General features: G+C 44.1%; 2 protein-coding genes across 3 annotated transcripts; both read right to left on the bottom strand.

The window, feature by feature from the left end:
* Window positions 1–217: 217 nt before the first annotated feature.
* On the bottom strand, window positions 218–3,762 carry LOC133117911 (cytochrome c oxidase subunit 7A-related protein, mitochondrial-like). Its single transcript, XM_061227428.1, has 3 exons — window positions 3,576–3,762; window positions 2,240–2,374; window positions 218–1,331 (listed from the first exon to the last, which is right to left on the bottom strand). The coding sequence occupies exons 1-3, from the start codon at window positions 3,645–3,647 to the stop codon at window positions 1,194–1,196; spliced, it is 345 nt and encodes a 114-aa protein (XP_061083412.1). The 5' UTR covers window positions 3,648–3,762; the 3' UTR covers window positions 218–1,193.
* A 7,272-nt stretch (window positions 3,763–11,034) lies between these two features.
* Window positions 11,035–15,848, bottom strand: LOC133118691 (potassium voltage-gated channel subfamily G member 3-like). Of its 2 annotated transcripts, XM_061228841.1 has the most exons (3): window positions 14,959–15,848; window positions 13,991–13,993; window positions 11,035–11,693 (listed from the first exon to the last, which is right to left on the bottom strand). In XM_061228841.1, the coding sequence occupies exons 1-3, from the start codon at window positions 15,576–15,578 to the stop codon at window positions 11,048–11,050; spliced, it is 1,269 nt and encodes a 422-aa protein (XP_061084825.1). In that variant the 5' UTR covers window positions 15,579–15,848; the 3' UTR covers window positions 11,035–11,047. The 2 variants fall into 2 exon arrangements, with proteins under 2 accessions (XP_061084825.1, XP_061084824.1); XM_061228840.1 differs by lacking the exon at window positions 13,991–13,993 and having other exon boundaries at window positions 14,929–15,848.
* Between the last annotated feature and the right edge of the window lie 3,919 nt (window positions 15,849–19,767).

The following is a 19,767-nucleotide window of genomic DNA, read 5'->3' on the forward strand; positions in this document are numbered from 1 at the left end:
CTCAAGCCCTCCGCGTGCGGCTCCCGCACACACTCCAATCACGCGGAGACGAGCGGGAGGCGAGACGCGAACAAACGGGAAATCACGCCGGCGGGGGGGCTTTCCAATTAAGCGCGAGAGCGCGCACCTGCCGCTGCTTCAGAGTAGGGAACAATTTAGAGAATTAACGCAGAACATATGTTATGCTCCGGACAAGAAATGACAAGCACAAAGCATGTACGTTGTGGTAATTTTATTGACGGAACATTGTCTACTTCGCAGCCTGATTGATCACATCCTGTGCACTCGGTGGCAGGCGTGACGCGTGTTCTTGTGTCGCATGAAGAGCCTGGGCTGCAGTGACTCAGTCTCACACCTCCGAGGTATCCAGCAGAAAGTGGTTTGCTGTGCATCTACTTTCCATTTCAAACCGTTTCATACCTCCGCATAGCTCTGATTTTAACCAGCCTTGCTGGGCGGGACTCATTTTGTGTCCCCCCCCTCCGTTCTTCAACATCAGTACTTTTGTACACCAGATGAAATGGAACCCTGGCGTGAAACCCAAACCTGAACATTAACCAACCAGGACAACCGTCACACTAGGCTGCCACGTCATTGGTCCTTTAAGAGTTGCTGCAGCCGGCTCCTCACTCTCACAATCACAGATGTAAGATCGAACAGTAACCCCCAGACACCCCTGTGCACATCACCATGGCAATCCTGAACAACAAGACTCTGGAAACTGAGATTGTTGGACATTGCGCAAGATTACAATAGTGGAGTTGACTGACGTGGCCCATCAAAAATAAATAAAAAAGAAATAAAAAATAAAAAAAGGCCAAAGCGGTAGCACCAGCACTGGTGAGAGCAATGATTTGGGCATCCCTTCAGTCAGGAATGGCTGGACAAACATGTCCCAACTGGTTTGAGTTTGATCGTGAGAAGACGGCAGGGGAGCTGGTCATAAGAGAGTCTTGTCCTGTCCATCCGCTGGCGTTTGCAGGGCCGAGGAGACTGTGGGCCGCTAACAGCGGGACCCTCTCAGTCGAACATGGTAACAAATTAGGGCAGGTCACATCGCCACATCGCGAGGGGGGGGGGGGGTCGGGGCAGGAGGGGCCAATAGTGATTGTATAAATGTGGTCGTTGTCACATCAGTCTTAAACAGACGATCCTACGGTGGGAGAAGGGGCCCGGTGGGGCCCGGTGGGGGCTCACTTGCGCGGCTGCGAGGCGATGTACAGGGCCACCAGGCAGTACACGACGCCCCCGACGGTCAGCGCCATGGTGCTGCGGTACAGCAGCTTGTCTGGGACGCCCCGCTTCAGGTGCACGGGCATGCCGTCCGCCGTCTGCAGGGGGCGACAGAGAGCGAGCGTTACCTCAGCCTTCAGAGCAGGAGAGCTCCATTCACACTCACAGGAGAACGCATTAAAGCACTACTGCGTCGCCGGGATGCAAGCACATAGTTTTATTAGCATTTTCCCACCTTTTTTTTATTTACAATAAAGGTACAATAGGTAAGATTTTTTTTTTGTGTTAAAACATTGTTACAAGACCACTGTAAATCCCTTCCCATCATTGAAAAATGATCACTGACATGTTGACTCACCCTCTGCTGTGTTTATAGTCTGCTGTGTTTATAATATGCAGTTGACGGGCCGGCACTCTGGACCAAAACATCATATAGCTGTACGATAATTCAAGCTCATTGGTTGAAAATCGGATCTAATTGTGTTGTGGTTTGAAGGTGTTTGTTGCAGCTATTTCTCTCTTGACTGTTAGAAGTCAGAAATTACCTATTGTACCTTTAAGCGCACAAGCTTTTCCATTCACACTCACAGGAGAATACATTAAAGCACTAATGTTTTGCTGGGGTGCAAGCAAATACTTATTAGCATTTTCTTCTTATTATTTACATTAACTACATTCATTATGGCATCAATCACTGTCAAAAGCAGCATTTCAGATTCTAAAGCGTACAGCCGAGGCCTTGCAATTACACATCATGCATGTCGTTCGTTGCTATTTTATTTAAATACAAACATTTCAGTTGAGGTTTAAATCATTCACTACTGTAGATGCATCAAACCCACACTAGTTTGCCAGCGTGTCTTTTTTTCATCAGGTTTCCTAGTGGACAGAAAGCTTTTGCATCTATTTTCAGATGAAATCCACATGCTGTTACTGGTTTTGACGTTCTACAAGTGTATAACAGGCAAGTAAATATTGAGTCGAGGCTCAAAGCTGGACACTGTACCTGGAAGAGCCTCTGCAGCTCTGAGACTCTGTTGGAGCCCAGGTACTCCGCCATGGATCCAGACTCGGACGCCAGCTTGGTTGGGGTGGCGAAGATCATGGTGCTGGGGGGGCCCGGGGGGGCAGGCTTCAGGCCCTGTGGAGACACAAATCCACATAATCGTTTCGGAGCTGAAGTCTGCTGCCGCGCAGTGCGAGTTCGCTGAAACCATGGAAACAGGCAGATGGCTTCGTTTCTTTTCCAGGCCACACGCCGCTGCCAGATGAGTGCCGCACCGGTTGAGCCCAAAATGCAATCGGTTCGACGCCGCCACCGGTCGTTTCTTGCCTTCTTCACAGCCAAAAAGCTTACCCTCCATTCCCCAAATAGAAACGATCTACGCTTCGTTGCATCACTTAAGCGCAGTTGTTTCCATTTTCTATTTCAGCCGCCTGCTTGAAATGCCGCACAGGATGGAGACCCTGTTTGAACCTGGACTGCTCTTGAGGTTGGAAACGCGTGTCCTCATTCCTGTTCCACTATATTAACCCACTCGACACACACAAGGTCACATTACCCAGCTCAGCCTCCCCCCCTTTCAGTCAGGGCCATGGAGCTACACAGGATACTAGCAGATCACTCTGCTTCCAAGTAAACCAGCACTGTAATAGGTTTCTGTAAGGTCACAGCTTATATATGGGATATACAGCCACATAAGCTTTTAGGCATGGGATACCACAGCCTTATGTTATGGAGGTCAACTGACTGCAATATTCCTCTTGCACAACTACATTACCTTGGCTGCCATTAACTCAATCACTGCTAAACAACGAGCTAATATCGTAGTGCTAAGGACACCGCTGGAAGAAAATAACAGTGCCATTACTTAGCTAATGATTTCCTGGCTAGGAATAGTTAACCTTGGATACATCAAACGTATGCACTGACCTGGCGATAATACCTTTGAATACGGTATGTAAATTAACACGGTATGTAGCCAATTCGCTAGGTAGATGTATATACAAGTTAAGAACTTAGCAAAACTAGCGAGTGAGCTAGCTACAGGGCATTGGTGCTTTAACATTGTCAGCTAACGTTAAAGCGCACTTCATATACAAATAGAAATAAAAGTTCATTCGCAGACAGAGTGTTAACTGCGTGTTGGCTAACGTGCTGTCGAGCTTCGGAGTTCAATAACAAGGCTAGGATAGGATCTTGCATTGAAAGCTGTATAGCTAGCTAGTCGGCTAATTAACTTTAATTTGTCTAGCTAACAGTAATCCGTGGATGATTGAAGGTCATTCCTGCCTCGCAAATCTGTCCGTTTCTTTAAAAAGGATATCCTCCTTCAACTCACCTGGGGGATGTAGGCGGTCGACGGCGGTGATCCCGTCAATCTTTGCGTGATTCCACTTAACTTATAGTACATTTTAACAAAAATATATCACTGCTTCTGTGCACTCACAATTCAGGAACCCTCCACCACCCGGCAAAACGACGAAGGACCTGGCTACGGATTTCGTCACGGGAGGGTGACGTAAAAGGCTGACTGTTCCTCGCCTGATTAAAAAGCATTGTTGAACTTTGTCATTGGCGGAAAGTATGCGTTTATAATCAAAAGTGGGCTACGATCATTTGTTGCACCGCCAGAAAAAACAACAACAATGATATAAACATTTTAAGGAAAGCCAACACCACGGCCATAGCAGTACATTTACCCAGTGCAGGCTTGCCTTGGGTCTTGTTGCTGAAATGGTAATATTGATATATTTGCTTTAAACGGTCATTTCCAACCACTGCATAGAAAGGAAGTACAGAATGTTCGGATTAAATGCAGCACATGGCCAATTAATTAATCTTGTTCTTTTATAGAAACACAGTGAAACACGATCAACTATGACCTAATGGATACATAGGCTAATGCAGCTAATTAACCATCTGCTTCGTGTTATGTTGAAGAAGCGTATGGGTAAGTGTAAGTAAGCTTATAAGTCAGCAGAGCACATGCGAGATCCGTACATGGGTTCTTGGTCTCAGTGCATTTATTTTAAGTGGAACGTGCTGTTACAATGTAGGGTCAATTCATAAAAGGTAAAATGATAAATAAACGATATGAAGCTAATCTAAAGAAAGAGAATGAAAAGCAAGAGTAAGGTTTTTATTTATTTTCTGGAATGTCATGTCGTGGGGTTGATTGGAATTTAGTGGTTCATTCATCCCAACATTCATGCATCCCACGAAACAGTTTATGAGATTAATGGATGTTGGTTCTTTAGTCATGACGCAGCATCATGCTAACGTCACCTTTATATTTGGACATTATTCTTCAAGTAGGCTACATAAGCTATTTGCCCATTAATATTTGAAGCAATATTTGGGATAATTTAACTACGCAAAAGTGGGTCCTCGTTTAAAATTAAATTGCATTGTGGTTTTATACTGTGGCAGCTTGTTTCACCATAGAAACATGTTTTCTTTTCTCTCTTTTTTTTTTTTTTTTTTTTTTTTGCTGAAGTTTGGGGCCACCAAGGCAACCAAGGGAATGGCGACTTAGGGTGGCTGAGACCTAAGACCTCGGCCATTAATTTTTAAACAGCTTTCAATATTTTTCTGGTCTTCATTACAGTTCAGGTCTTGATTGCATAGCTGGGGCCAATGGACGAAATGGGAACCCTTAATCACTTGTCAACCTAGAAGTCAATGAGCAGTAGGGCCCACAGGACTGGGGATTTCCTGGATCAGGCCTGGACAGGGCTACTTTAATTAGGTTGTGCATGAACATAGACATATATATACATAGCTTGCCAGTACTTCATGGCCAAAGAGTATTAAATCTTTTTGAACATGACTCATGTATTGTTGATACTTTTGCATTTGTTTTGTTTGTTTGTTTGTTTGTTTGTTTGTTAAAAAAAAAAATCAAATAGGCCCTGGTCCTTATCTTTGTTGTGCCATAGCAGTTGAAATTGTACTTCTCTCTAGGGTCTTTCAGCGCACTTATCCCTAGTTATGGGTATGCACTTTGTTGTACGTCGCTCTGGATAAGAGCATCTGCCATCTGCCAAATGCCATTAATGTAATGTAATGTATTGTTATGCATATACATATTTCCCAGCTTTATTAACGTTATTTCTGTCAGTGCAAATTAGTCAATGAATTTTGAACAGGGGAGCCAATCAGCAGTCAGCTAGAAACCCGGGGGAAATAACCTCATTCAGGCCCAACACAACCTTTGAGGGCGGAAAAACAAAACAATAGGCCCATCCACAAATGCAAACCATTCACCACGCCTCATTCATGTGTAACCTGGCAACCGACATCCTACATGCATTCACAGTGATGAGTACATTTCTAAAATGAAAAATAAATTAAATACAGGTGCATATTTCCTCATGGATCATTTAAGGGGGATGGGAGGTCAGTGCGGCAACATGCAAATTGTTTAAAAAATGTTTTAATAAAATCACAAAAGCAGTGCTTGAGAATACTTTTTAATATTTGTATTCAAGTATTTCAGCCATAAAGCAGTTCTATCTGGAAACATAAGCTCTATATAAAATAGATGTTATATAAAATTGAAAACTATATTTTGTGATAAAGAAAATTGTTTCTGCTTAAATTGCAGTCATGTTTCACAACATAGATTTAATACACATATAATAATAAGATTTCTATCGAAGCAGAATAATTACTAGAAATATCCACAAAAAGCATTTGGAAACATTTCTACAACAGTTTACAGACATTTCAGGGTGGGTACAACGACTGAAATTCGTTGGTTTAGCAGCGTACTGCAAACAGCCTGTGAAATTGTTTTTATATATAAAGTTCATCAGTATACTTTTTATTTTTTACAAAACAATCTAATTCTGTACAATCGAATGTTTTCAAGTTTTGTTAGCTACTGATACCTCTAAACAACGAGTAGAAATGGGCAATGGGCAATGGGCAAGACAGGGAAATCGTCCTGATTAATTGTGGACAAACCATTTGTTACATAAATCAGTCAATGGGATCATAAACTCAGTAACTTGATAATGCCACCATCCTTTTTACGACAACATAGGCTTTATATTATGTGCCCCACAGGAGGTGGAGGAAACAACTGGCCTTAAATTGGTCCTGTAAATATTTTTGTCGCGCGATGATCGTAATGAAAGGAGGATGTTTACTCCAGAGGCCGACCCCATTAATCGAGTCTGTTCTCCTTCCGAACAGCGGTGGGAGATGCTTGAAAACAAGCATTTCACGTGGTTACATTTCAGATTAGCATTTATGAGTGATGACTCCACAGCTTAAGTTACTGTAAAATGTACATTTAGATCTGAATTGGAACTGAAATGACTGACAGGCTAGGCAATCAGCGGTGCATGTATAATAAATGGGAAACACGCTACTCTGTCGTCTTTACCAGTGATCTCCTTCCAGAGCAAAAAGAGGATTTCCCCCACGCATTACTCCATTACTGATAGCAGGTGAGCAGTTTAGGCCACAATTCTGCTGGTAGTTTTGAGTGAGTGCCATGAAATTAGTCCTATGGGGTGGAGTGATTCAAAGCTAAATTGGATTTTCCTAGCAATACCTCGCTTTTCTCTTTTCGGGGAGGGGTATTCGTGAATGTCACATCAACAGACTTGCAGAATTTCCTCTCCGTAGCCCTCTCTTTCACGCTGCGCGAGGCTCCGCTTGCAGCGGAACCGTTCGATCTCGCACGCGCACCGAATGCCAAACTCTCGCACGGCAAGTGAGGTCCGCCGAGAGAGAAGTGTGAGGGACGTGTAACACATTAACACTTTCAAGGTGTCGCTGTGATAATCTCCTGACCCGCAGTTGAACTGGATGAAGTGCTGTCAGCGCTCCCGTCTTCCAACCAACGCATCCCGCCTGCAACTCCTCGTGATGGGAAATTTGCAGTCGGTGGGAAGACAAACATATTAATGAGCTTCTTAACTTATGCACAAAGAGTGTTGTATCTTGCACCTCGCGATGTTAAGACACGGTGTGAGAAAACCCCCGGATTTTTGCGGCTTCAGTTTCCGCTCGGTGGGTAATTGCTTATGGATATGCGTGTTTAGGAGAGGAAAATCACTTTTTTTCCGAATCTCTCGACTCCTCAGTGTGAAACGGTGCTCCAGCTTGTGCCTGTTTTGAGCTCCGTCATGGAGGAGGGGGAGGGAAGAACCGGTCCCTGCTGACGCTGAGTGGGTGAAGTGTTGTTAATCAATTGGGTAAACACTTCTCCTTTAGGGAACAAAATCTTTCATGAATATATTGGCAGATGGCTGTAAAGCGATGTTACATAGCTACGGTTTCTGTAAGAAAGTAATACCACTGCCGCTGCAATGGTTGGTGCTCAGAACTGATTGTTAGTCGTGACAAATAATACACTGTGACTCTTCGTTCAATCTTCTCCGGTCTCTAAAATCGTCATAATTCCGCTGTACATCTCGGTGTAATTAAGAAACGACTAAAGTTAGTTAATCTCTCAGATGCAGCCCAGCGCGCAAACAGATTCGGAGTTTGATTAAACAGATGTCAGGAACGTGTAAACCAATTAAAAGCCTGTTGAAATAAATTCAAGCCGCGGTGGGCATTTACAGGTACCAATTTAGCTGTCCAGGGGCGTGTTTGATTGAGGGTATTTTGCATTTATAATATTAAACGGCTATCTCGGGAGACGTGGAGGGAGTTGAATCAAGCTCCCCGCGCACATCTGCCCCCCTGGGAGTGTCGCCCACTGTCAACTATTTAAGCATGGCACCTGTTTCTGTATATGTACCATATGACCCATCCTGTTTCAGCCCCACCACCCTATCCGCAAAGCGGAGCGATTTGCCTCGTCTGCCCAACAATCACCATCCGTCTGTCTGTGAAATACTGCTCTACCTGTCGTATGTCCAAACATACTGGGACCATGTCTGACCGAATGACATCGGCATTAGCAATCCAGCAGAGGCAGACTAACTTCAACAATGACAAATCGACCTTTGACCCACAGGTTTGCTGTGACTCAAAGACACAATTACAGGACCAAGGATATCCTAATGCTTGACCACTACACCTGTACGGCAGTTTCCATTAATACTCTTGAGTACACCACAGTCTGTCCTCTCATGGTGCTTGTTATTAATACATCTTTTGAAGCATGATTGTACTTTATTGTAATTGCAGTCTTTTTCATTGTGTTAACTTGTCTAATCATATTATTTGGAACCCAGGCATGCTGAAATGAAATATAACCTGTTGAGAAAGTAAACTCATATAAAAGTTCAGTAGGTTCATTTATTGAATGAAAATGGTGCTAAAATGCTTTCCCCGATGAACAGACGCAGGAATGAGGGATTGTATCCCGGTGGTTCATCAATATCAAATAATTGGTGACAGATTCTCCCAGCTGATCAAGATACCTGTCAGTGTAAGGACAGCTCACAAAACAACTGCCATTCATCTTAAATTCACTCGAACCAACCCGATTTGTCATCGAACTCACTGTTCCCCTCACAGTGTCTGCAACAAGTCACCATGGATACCATGTGGGATGGAAGGTGACTCTGCAGAAATGAATTAAAATTAAAGAGAAAAACTTTGTCTCTGGTTACACACTGAAGTCAACCCTAAACCCAAATATTCGCCTGGTAAATGCGAAAAAACAGAACCGCACCAGTTTCAGCGGTGGAGGGATCTGCCGTGGAAAATCACTGAGACTGTGGTGGACCAACACTGCAGCTGTGGCAGGGCAGTGTGGGAAAACCCCCGACCGAGAATCGGCACGGAGGGAGATAATGACCGAAACTACGGAAACGTTGCATTAAATCACCAAGACTACGGCAGCAGGTTAATGAGGGGAAACACTTAAACTCGGGGCCAATCAATAGAAAGACACACAAAGAATGGAGAGAATCAATGGGAAGGGGCCACTGAGACCGGAAGATCGATGATGGAGAGTAACTGACACTCTAGCCCGACTGAAGTGGCTGAAGTATCGCTAAGGCTCTAGTCTGGGGCAGATTGATGGAGAGAATAAGTCAGGTTCAACGCAGGCGTTTCGGGGACAGAGCCGTACCGGGCTTGTCGCGTACCGACCGGGCCTGTCGCGTCTCGAGCTGGCTGCGGAGGAGGACGAATGCATCACACGGCCACGTAAGGAGGAAGTGACGGCGGATCGGGGAGAAGAGGGTGGCGCAGCCAACACCGCAGAGTGCGCCACAAGGCCGTGGTTCCGCGGTGTCCTCTTTCACGCTTTGTTCTCTTTACTTTGTAGAAGAACGCACGCGTTTCTCGCCCGGCGTTGCGTGCGTGCGTGCGCTCCCGGGGGCTCCACAGAGGTGGGCAGTGAGGTGGAGGACAGCGGGGGGTAAAGCCTGCCTTGGCTGCGGGGTGTCAGCTGTACCATCCACTCCTCCATGACGCGCTCTCACTCTGTGGCACACGGTGTTCAACATTACCCACCTGCCTACACATCCCACAAGCCTGCTCTCCATCGCCCTTCTCTCTCTCCCCCCCCCCCCCCCCCCCAGCACCAAACTCCACTGAATCAATCATTAAAGGGCTCTCTCGACGTGGATCCGATCGGGCGTCTGGCCACAGACCGGGGGAACCACGGTGCAGGGTTGGGCCATTACCAGCTGCTTTCTTTCATAACATCTCAGTGACCGCAAGGAGCATCTGGTGTCAAGCTTTTAACATGGCCGTTAGCTGCTCCAGGACTGTGAATCTTAAATCACGTTGCCCTGATTTAAATGCACAAATAAAATATTTTGCCGATATAAGGTCATGATTCATTGGTGCTTTGGGTATTTATGTATCCATCTAGGGAGGGGGCACAGTGAAGCAAAATAATTATTTTCTTCATCCAGAACCGCAATAATATGTTGAATTATGTTTCCCTGTACTTCAGAATATGCCAGGAGAAATATCGAGAAGGGATATGAGATACATCATATACATCAGGTACCCTTGCGCAATGGAAATATATTACCATTTCTAGAAAAATATATTGTGATACATTGAATAATATGAATGTCTGAATATGTGGAGGCACTCCAAATACATTTTCAGTAGATGTCAAAATGTCATTTTTGCTTAACACATTCTTTTGGGTAGATTCTGATATATCCCACTGAGACCAAAGTGGAAAAATTGGTTTGCTTTGCTATCTAGTTATATATTATTCAATGCATATTTCTATATAAATTACAATATATTGTACATTTCAAGTAACGTTTTCTTATTTCACAAACAAGTCAGTGATATGACTCGATATCATTGGTATGGGTAATTGAACATAAAGTACAGTTTTGTTGTGTACGGGTAGGTTGTTATCACAATTATATACCACTGTTCCATAAAACAAATAATGTACCAAGAACATAAGAACCATAAAGGGAGTCAGGGAAGTGATAATTGCTGCTTCTCGTGAGCAGATAGCATCAGCACATGCCATTCAAAACCAAACATCAGTGTCTCAGTACCATTTGTAGAATAGCATCCACTGTAAGGCCTTGAGAGTGTATGTGTGTGTAAGAGAGAGAGAGAGATATAGAGACTGTCATATCTGTGAATGACTGTGCTTCCATTCCCGCGTGTCGTCTCCGAATCAGCAGGCGGCTCTCCCGCAAAACGAGACCATCTCAGGCATCTCTGCACTGTCGGGGTCGTTCCTTCACCATGACAACCACTCCCCCCCCCCCCCCCCCCCCAACCAAATTCCTCATCGGGGGCGTGCATTCCAGCGTGCAGCCGGTGGCGGTGACAGGTGAGATGGGGGGTGGGGGGGTCAGGGCCCGGCGAGTGAGGGCTGCAGAGCGGGCGAGCGGGAGCGGGAGCGGGTCAGTTGAGGAACTCGGCGGACAGGCTGCGGGTGCATCGGGCCGAGCGGAACTTGAGCTCGTGGTAGCACTGCACGAAGCTGTGGTAGATGAAGGTGATGGGCAGAGCCAGCAGCACGATGCCGCTCACCACACACAGGCCGCCCAGCACGCGCCCGGGCGTGGTGATGGGGTACATGTCTCCATAGCCGACGGTCGTCATGGAGATAATAACCCACCAGCAGGCGGCCGGGATGCTGGCGTAGTCCTCGTTGCCCATCTCCAGGTCCAGCCCGTGCTCCAGCAGCTGGGCCAGCGCCCCGAAAATGGCCATGGCCACGCAGATGAACACCAGCAGCATCACCATCTCGCGGTAGCAGCGCTTCAGCGTCAGCCCCAGAGTCTGCAGGCCGAGGAAGTGCCGCGCCAGCTTGATGACCCAGAAGATGCGCATCATGCGCAGCACGCGCAGGGTGACGCCGGCCCGCTGCAGCTGCGAGTTCTCGCCCGTCAGCACCGTCATCAGCACCGACACGTAGTACGGCGTGATGGCCAGCAGGTCGATGATGTTGAGCGGCCGCCGCACGAACTCGCACTTGTCCTTGGACACGATGAAGCGCACTATGCACTCCGCCGTGAACCAGCCGATGCAGACCGCCTCGATGACCCTGTGCGGGGCGGCCAGCCGGGGGGAGAGAGAAGGGGCAGAATTTACTGAGAGCGGGACGAAGGCGTTTCCCCTCACGCGGCACGCCACCGTGCGTCACAAGCCACCCGACAGGTAACTAGCCACAGCGCGGGTTCAGGCAAGCGCCGTTAGTTTTTCATGGTGCCGTCGCTCGTTTTTACGTAGCGGCCCTTATCGGTGACTGTTTCGTGTTATTGCGCTGTTGCTACTTACAGCTGTCGGGTTACAGGTTCGCCCATGCAATCGCTTGACCCACTAAGAACCAGACACCACATACTGTTCTCTTGTTTCTGCTAAATTGCTGAATTTGTCATTCAATCTGAAGGCTTGAGAATATATCAATTGCAATAAGATGATGGATATAATAAAATACCTGGCTCAGAGTAAGGTGTCTGGGCCTTAGGGGTAAACAGGACAAAGATAAAAGACTTGTACCTGCTCAGTACCCAGTCAGGGAAGAAAATGGATAGGCATTCCGTTCGCTGTCCTAAGTCACTTGCTGATTTTTTTTTGTTGTATCAGTGATCAATTAGCATGGCTGCTCTCCTCGCGACATGATTGGTGTGGACGTGTGACATGGGAGAGACTGAGCACTGAGCGTGACCAATGGGGTGAGATGACACAATACCAAGGTGGATCTGGGAACATGAGGAGCAGCAGTAAGCCATAAGATGCCAGAGAACCCCAGGTCCTGCCCAACTCTCCCCCCCCACCCCCCCCCCCCCTGCCTGAAACCGATAGCTTGGAACAATTACTCGTAACACAGAAACAGAACCGCAGATCACTGCTACACGAAACAACCCATTAACAAATAACCTTATCTGACCACTGCGGCTGGATCGCTTTGCTGCCACGTTGACAGAAGGCTTGCTGTATCTAACGGGGTATTTTGGAATTCTGAATGACTAATAGTATATATTGTATTGTGTTCGTTATTGATATGTTTTAAATGTACACAAGAGGAAATTGAATAAAATGTAGAAAACAAAATACACTTGCATAAGAAAATCATTTGCTGTAGTTTAAAATTAGAGCATCATTCAGATGTCATCCTCCTGTCCTGCGTAATCCTGCCCTATTCAGAAGACGTGACCGTAGCAGACATTTGGGAGAGGGTTTACGTTGTGAAATATAATCCGGCTCAGCTGCAACTCAAGATTACTGGCATTTATGGCTTCCCGTTGCACCCATGGGTAACAAACCTGACCCCTCTGCGACGTCAGCTTCCCTCTGGCCAGCCAGTCACCAGGTGCTACTTCCCACCTGGGCTGTGCCCCAGTTCTGGCATTGGCTAAAGAAGCCAGGGCTTGCGTATGCGGGTGGCTGGCGCACGACCCACACATATATCCATTCTGATTTAATTCTATCGCGGCGAACTGACTACCTGATATCAGTCCGCCTGGCGGTGATGGCAACAAGACAGAGACAGATTAAAAACGGAGAGAGTGGGGGAAATGCACGAAAAAAATGAGAACAACGCGCTGAAATGGGAAGGCTCCTAACACTCTCGTGCGTTTATATAATGCTGTTTTGCTTTAACGGTTATTCCTAAATGTCTAATTTTAAGTGAATGCAGCTGTCAAAACACTTGAAAGCAAATATATTTTTTGCATTACTTAATATTGCTTTCATCGAAAAAGTTGAGCAGATGATATTAGTAGGTTACGCTGTGATTCAATTACGAATTATGAGTTCATCAAAAGTCAAAGCACAAGTTAATAAAATATGTGAGCATATTTAAACGATTTACAGATTGTTCAACGATTCTTACATAAGGCGTCGAAGTGAGAGTAGGCTTATGCGCTTGGATAACGAATAATAATCGAAATGATTACTAACGCCAATGCGAAATTATTACTAACGCCATTGCGATATTGTGTATAAACTGTACTGTGAATCAGTAGCTATTCGTTAACTAATATTTAATCTAAATATAAAGTATTGGGCTTTAAAACATGAACTCGTTATAGCGAATCAAAGAAAAGAGAGATTTATATTTTCCAAGATTGTCCAAGCAGGAGACTTCAGCTACACCTTGGAAAGATACAATCTATTTGACAAAGCTCACAAAATTATTTGAGGTCACCCACAATTCGCCACTGCGTTAGCTTGGTCTAAGTACATTAATCGTGTTGTGTCGAATAAAAGGACTATATCTTCTTTCAAAAAACACTTAAACACAGAGAGCGATTAAGTAAGTTTTAAATGAGTCCAAGAGGTAATTCAATCACTTTTTTTTCTATTGGCAAGAAGTAGTCTTCTTCGAGCATGACCTACCTACTCCAATATGCAGATTTAGGTTAAGGCTGTTAATCTAGTGAAATTAATTGTTGACAAGGTGCTGCTCTGGGCCTCGATACCAGTGTAACGTCCCCATCTGTTTACCATAGGTTACTTTGGCCAAGACACAAAATGGCCAACAGCATGCGGAAGATTGCAGTGGAATTAGCTTTTTTAAGTATGCTCGGTCAAATCATAGCCTACATAACCCATGTTTTTGTTAAGTGATCATGCTGAAAAATAAAAGACAAAACATTTAAGAATTATGACACATAACAAGACAGTATAACATTGGACAACCGACAGTGGTTTCAATGGTAATCAACAGATAAAATGTTCTACGTTTGGAGACATATGCGTCATGTTTCGGTTCCGATAAAGGCAATACTCGATACAATACGAGCAACAGTAACCAATATCTGCGTTCTTTACACACACAAGTTAGACCTTGTCAGTTCATTCTTCAAATATAGCTCCAATTATTTGGTCTGTGAATATTACATGTGGTGTAATATTCCCAGTAGTTATAGTTAAAAATGACATTTTTCTGCCAGCCCTTAACTTTTTCCTTTGCTGTTATAATCTAGCTACATTAATTTGCTTAGACAACTTCTCCTGAAGTACAGTATGAGCATAATACAAACGTAGGTTAGGCATTGTGTATAAAGGAAGTGTTTTGCTTGTTTTGAAGTATCCAACATTACCATGCAATTGGATACCTCTTTTATACAGGATTGTCAGCGTGTGGGATTTAAAAGTTGTATTCATTTTCAGCAAGAGTGATCTTAAAGCTTTACAGAATGACATACAGCGCCTGGTAATAACCGTAGGCCTACACGCACAACTTGGCTACACCTTTAAACACAGAGAAACAGCTTGTACCAAATATCATGCGACGGCGGAAGATTGAAAGAATTAAAAATAGACATAAATACCCCGATGGATGCTCTAAACTCTCTGTGTACCTGTGCTCCTCCACGCTGTTGTTCTCGGCAGTTTTCCAGTCAGGTAGTGTGCTCGCGCAAAGTAATACCATCGACACTATCACGAAAATTACAGAGACCGAGGCCAGAATCTGGGCTGCGATGGAAGAGGTTGGCTCCTCAAAAGTCCGTCTCATTCTTTCCAGCCACTTGGCGCTTCCAGTGCCGGCGGAGTTCTCCGGCACGTCTTCGCCTCTTAAATCATCTTCAACTTTGGTGTCCTCCTCTGAGAAGTAGGTATACGTGTCGGACATCCTGTCATCCAGCCGCCGCTGGCAGCAGAACTCCAAGTGGGAGCTCTCCAGCCCCCAGTAGATCATTTCGTTATAGAACGACAACTCGCACATCTGTGGAACAAACCTGAGCTTGCCATACTTCACGTACAGCATAATGAAACCGAAAGCCTCGGAGTGTCTGTCGAAGAAAAACTCGTTCCGTTCCCGATCGTAGTCATCGCAGACTTCCAGCACTTCTTTCTCGGAGGCGCAGCTGTGCAGACGACTCACTCTTCTCAGAGGAAAATCCTTGATAACGTCCCTGGGAAACGCGTATTTTGTGCCACCCACGTTTAGAATGCAAATGCTCTTTTTTCCAAACTTCATTTTAGAACAGTTTGTCCACCCTGTCGGATATACTGAGATCAACCTCCCTCTGACTTAAACAAAATTAAAAGAGGGGGGACCTTCTCCGTCACAAGCATCAATACCCACCATCCTTTCCCCCTCGTCAAGTCCGGATTCAGACATCCACAAGTTTCCTGATAATATGAGCCTGTTTATAGACGAGCAGTACCTCATTGTTTACGCTTCCTGGTGAGGCACTTGGCCAGCTGGAATCGATTAAGAAAGTCTCTCCAACAGAGCGCATTTTCCGCTCGCTCTGCTCCGCGCTGAAGCTGGGTTGTGGCTCCTATCCACCGTTTCCAACTAAACTACTCAACAGCGGGCAGCCCCAAGCAGTGATGTCACACAGCACGCCCCCAACACTCTGAAAGTAGATCAACTTGCGCACAGCTTTACGCACCTTGGAGACCGGAGCGGTAGATACCCGTTTATGATTTTACATTTTACAGGGCAGCCAACCCCAATCCCCCACACCTAATGGGTGCCCATAATTCACCGTATAACTCATTTTTTCAATCAATCTGTGAAAAAATTGAATGAATTAGTCAAGCTATTGCCTTTTAGATGTTTTCTTTTATCCGTTCTTTAAGCTATGGACTTAGCCTATTCATTTTTTAAAGATCAATTAAGAAAATGTCTGTGTAATATATTACCGATGTGAATCACCTAGTAAATTGCACTGACAACTGCTAGGGGAACATTTTTTAACAGAGCACAATAGGTTTCGTACGATGAATATTCCATCAGCGATATTGCGTTTTCGCTATTCCCTATTAACCCAGTAGACTTTGCATACTGTCAATGAAATCATATTATATGTCACATTAAAATAACGCCGTCTCTTACAGCCTCAAATAGCACGTTTACGCAGATACTAACTTTTTGTAAATTGACAGCTCCAAGTGTCGCTATTATAGCAATATATCAACTTTCCCGGTAACACATATGGCATTTGTATCAATGGGTGAAAACAGGTACGCATAAATTATTCAAACTTCTGCACGGTGCACACAATATGGAAAATACATTTGGGGTATACACGGGCTTTTTAACGGACTGGAGTCCAGTATAAATTATGTATTATGGTAAGCTCACTGTGGTAATTTACAGTACAAGACATATCCTCCTTGCCTGTCCAATTCATTAGCCTATGCATGATCCATGGAATATCTTCTTTTTTGGGGGGGGGGGGGGGGGGGTTGGTTTACATCATATGACTGAGTATGTGAGAAAAAATCAAATGAACAAGTGGCAGTGCCCTTCTGTTAAACTCTTCTGGATGGTGATGACAGCATGGCAAGTAATTTGGTGTGGGGAAAATGTGAAAAGTTCAAATGCCAGGCGATAGAGGTGTTTAAGCCTCACAGAAATGCAATATACTGCAATAGACACTCACTGACCACTTTATTAGGTATTTTTTAGACTTACTGGCCTTCTGCTACTGCCCATCCACTCCACGGTTTTGACGTGCTGTGTGTTCAGAGATACTCTTCTGCATACCGCTGTTGTAGTGAGTGGTTATTTGAGTTACATTCACCTTCCTGTCAGCTTGAACCAGTCTGCATATTCTCCCCTGACCTCTCTTAACAAGGTGTTTTCCCCCACAGAACTGTTGCTCACTGGATGTTTTTTTTTTTTTTTTTACTGTTCTCTGTAAACTAGAGACTGTTGTATGTGAAAATCCCAGGAGACCAGTAGTTTCTGAGATACTCGAACCACCAACAATCATACCATAGTCAAAGTCACTTAGATGACATTTCTTATCCATTCTGATGTCAGGTTTAAACAACAACTGAACCTCCTGACCATGTCTGCATGCTTTATGCATGTTTTATGAGTTTCCACATGACTGGCTGGTTAGATATTTGCATTAATGAGTTGGTGGACAGGTCTACGTAATAAAGTCACTGAGTGTTCCGGTATGTGACCTTTTTTGGAAAACATAATGAGAAATATATTTCACCGCAGTTAGACAGTGTATTAACATATCAGGAAAAATGAAGCATTTATATATTTAACAATATTCTGTATGTATAATTGATTGAGAGTACATATATTGAAATTCATTCATTCATTCATTATCCTAATGACCCTGAACAGGGCACACACACCATTCACTCACACACTCATACCTATGGGCAATTTAGACTCTCCAGTCAGCCTAACCTGCATGTCTTTGGACTGTGGGAGGAAACCGGAGTACCCGGAGGAAACCCACGCAGACACCGGGAGAACATGCAAACTCTGTACAGAGAAGCCCCGGCCGACAGGGATTCAAACCCAGGACCTCCTTGCTGTGAGGCAGCAGTGCTACCCACTGCACCATCCATGCCACCTATAGATATTGAAATATATTTTCAAATATATTGCATTTCTGTAGAGAGATAAACTGTAGGACAAACACCGAATGGCCACTCCTATACATTTGAGGATAATGCCCCCAACCGGAACTAATTCACTAAAATGTCTAACAATGTGACATATAATATGCTAATCACTCTGAATAAGGACAACAGCTGTAAATGCTCACATTGTTGAGAGAAAAATGGAGTGGAAAATCCAGTCTTTGTAACAATGTATCAAATCAAACATGCCCAATTTTGACAAGTCCAATGTTTTGGCTATGTCTCTGATTGATTTATTTCGATTTTTCAGCCTCACAATGGCCTGTTTTACTGGTAATGACTCTCATTTTTTAGAAGTATAGAAGAACTAAAGACACATAGTTTACCAAGAAATAGCTGAGCTGAAAATTGTCCAATTACTCTAATTACTCCTAAAATGCGAGGACTATTTATAAAAAGGGCTGTAATTCCTACACGGTTCATCTGATATGGACGTAAATACCAGCATGGAGAGTAAATAAGATTTATTTTCCGGACACATGTAAAATAGTGTGCTTTATTAATGAGTCAAAGGAGTCAATCAACCTCTTACATTGTTTTCCTATAAATAAAAATACAAATAAACATATTTCACAATTAATGGCACCCATACTTTGTGCAAACACCCCTGGCAAAGATGAGCCTTTTCTTATAATTTTGTGAAAACATTACATTATTGGCTGACGCTCTTATCCAGAGCAACATACAGTTGATTAAACTCGGAGCAATGCAGGACTAAGGGCCCAACAGCTGTGCAGCTTATTGTGGCTACACCGGAGATCGAACCACCGGCCTTGCATGTCCTAGTCATTTAGCTTAACCACTATGCTACAGGCCACCTTAGAGAACACACACAGAGGGATTTTTGACCATGCCTCCATGCAGAAGTTTTCAGAATAATATCCTTTGGTTTTCACTTATGGACCCCCACTCTCCAGTTCAGACTACTGGGTTTTGATGGGATTTTGGTCTGTAGACAAAGACAACAACATTGCAGAGCATGGATGTTGTTTTCACTTAACTGTTTCTGTGTGGATTTGGAGTCATTGTCCAGCTGGACAATCTACCTAAGACCAATTCTCAGCTTTCCGGCAGAGACAACCAGATTTTCTGCTGGAATTACCTTTACTTTGTACTTTGTTGAATTATTGTGCCATTGAGCTTAAATGCTGGCAGCAAAACATCTCCAAAACATCAATGCCACACCTCTATATTTGACAGTAGGTAAGAGGTGCTTTTTCTTCAATGCATTTTGCCGTCAAACATGTCGATGGTGTGTATGGCCAAAATGTACCCATTTGTACCCATTACAAGACTTGTGACAATTATGCCTCTCCTGAATTGACGGTTCTTTGGCTTTTCCCATGCTGATAGATGACAAAGGTATTTTGCATGCTTGTTACCTCATTTTATACTGTAGTGAAACTGCAAGTGATGGAATGACACAATGTAGTTTCTTTAGACTGAGATTAACTAAACAAAGTAAAACTGTATTGCCAATTTCACTGTGTTTGAATTTTTATTATTATTGTTTTTTTACAAGAATCGTTAGGGGTGCCAATAATTTTGACACTTATGGTTTTCAGAAAAAAATCATTACTCTGTTAAAAAAATGTAACATGAGAGTACGTGTATTGGAATAAAAGTATAGTTTTCCCCATAAATTGGAAGATACCATAAAGATTAATATATGTCTTGTTTATTATAGTCTTCTTTTTTTTCTTTCTTTTTTTATTAAGGGAATATGTGCTAGGGGATTCCGTAAAGGAATCGCGTTTAACCAT

Source organism: Conger conger, chromosome 18, assembly GCF_963514075.1.
Source record: "Conger conger chromosome 18, fConCon1.1, whole genome shotgun sequence".
NCBI lineage: Eukaryota > Metazoa > Chordata > Actinopteri > Anguilliformes > Congridae > Conger > Conger conger.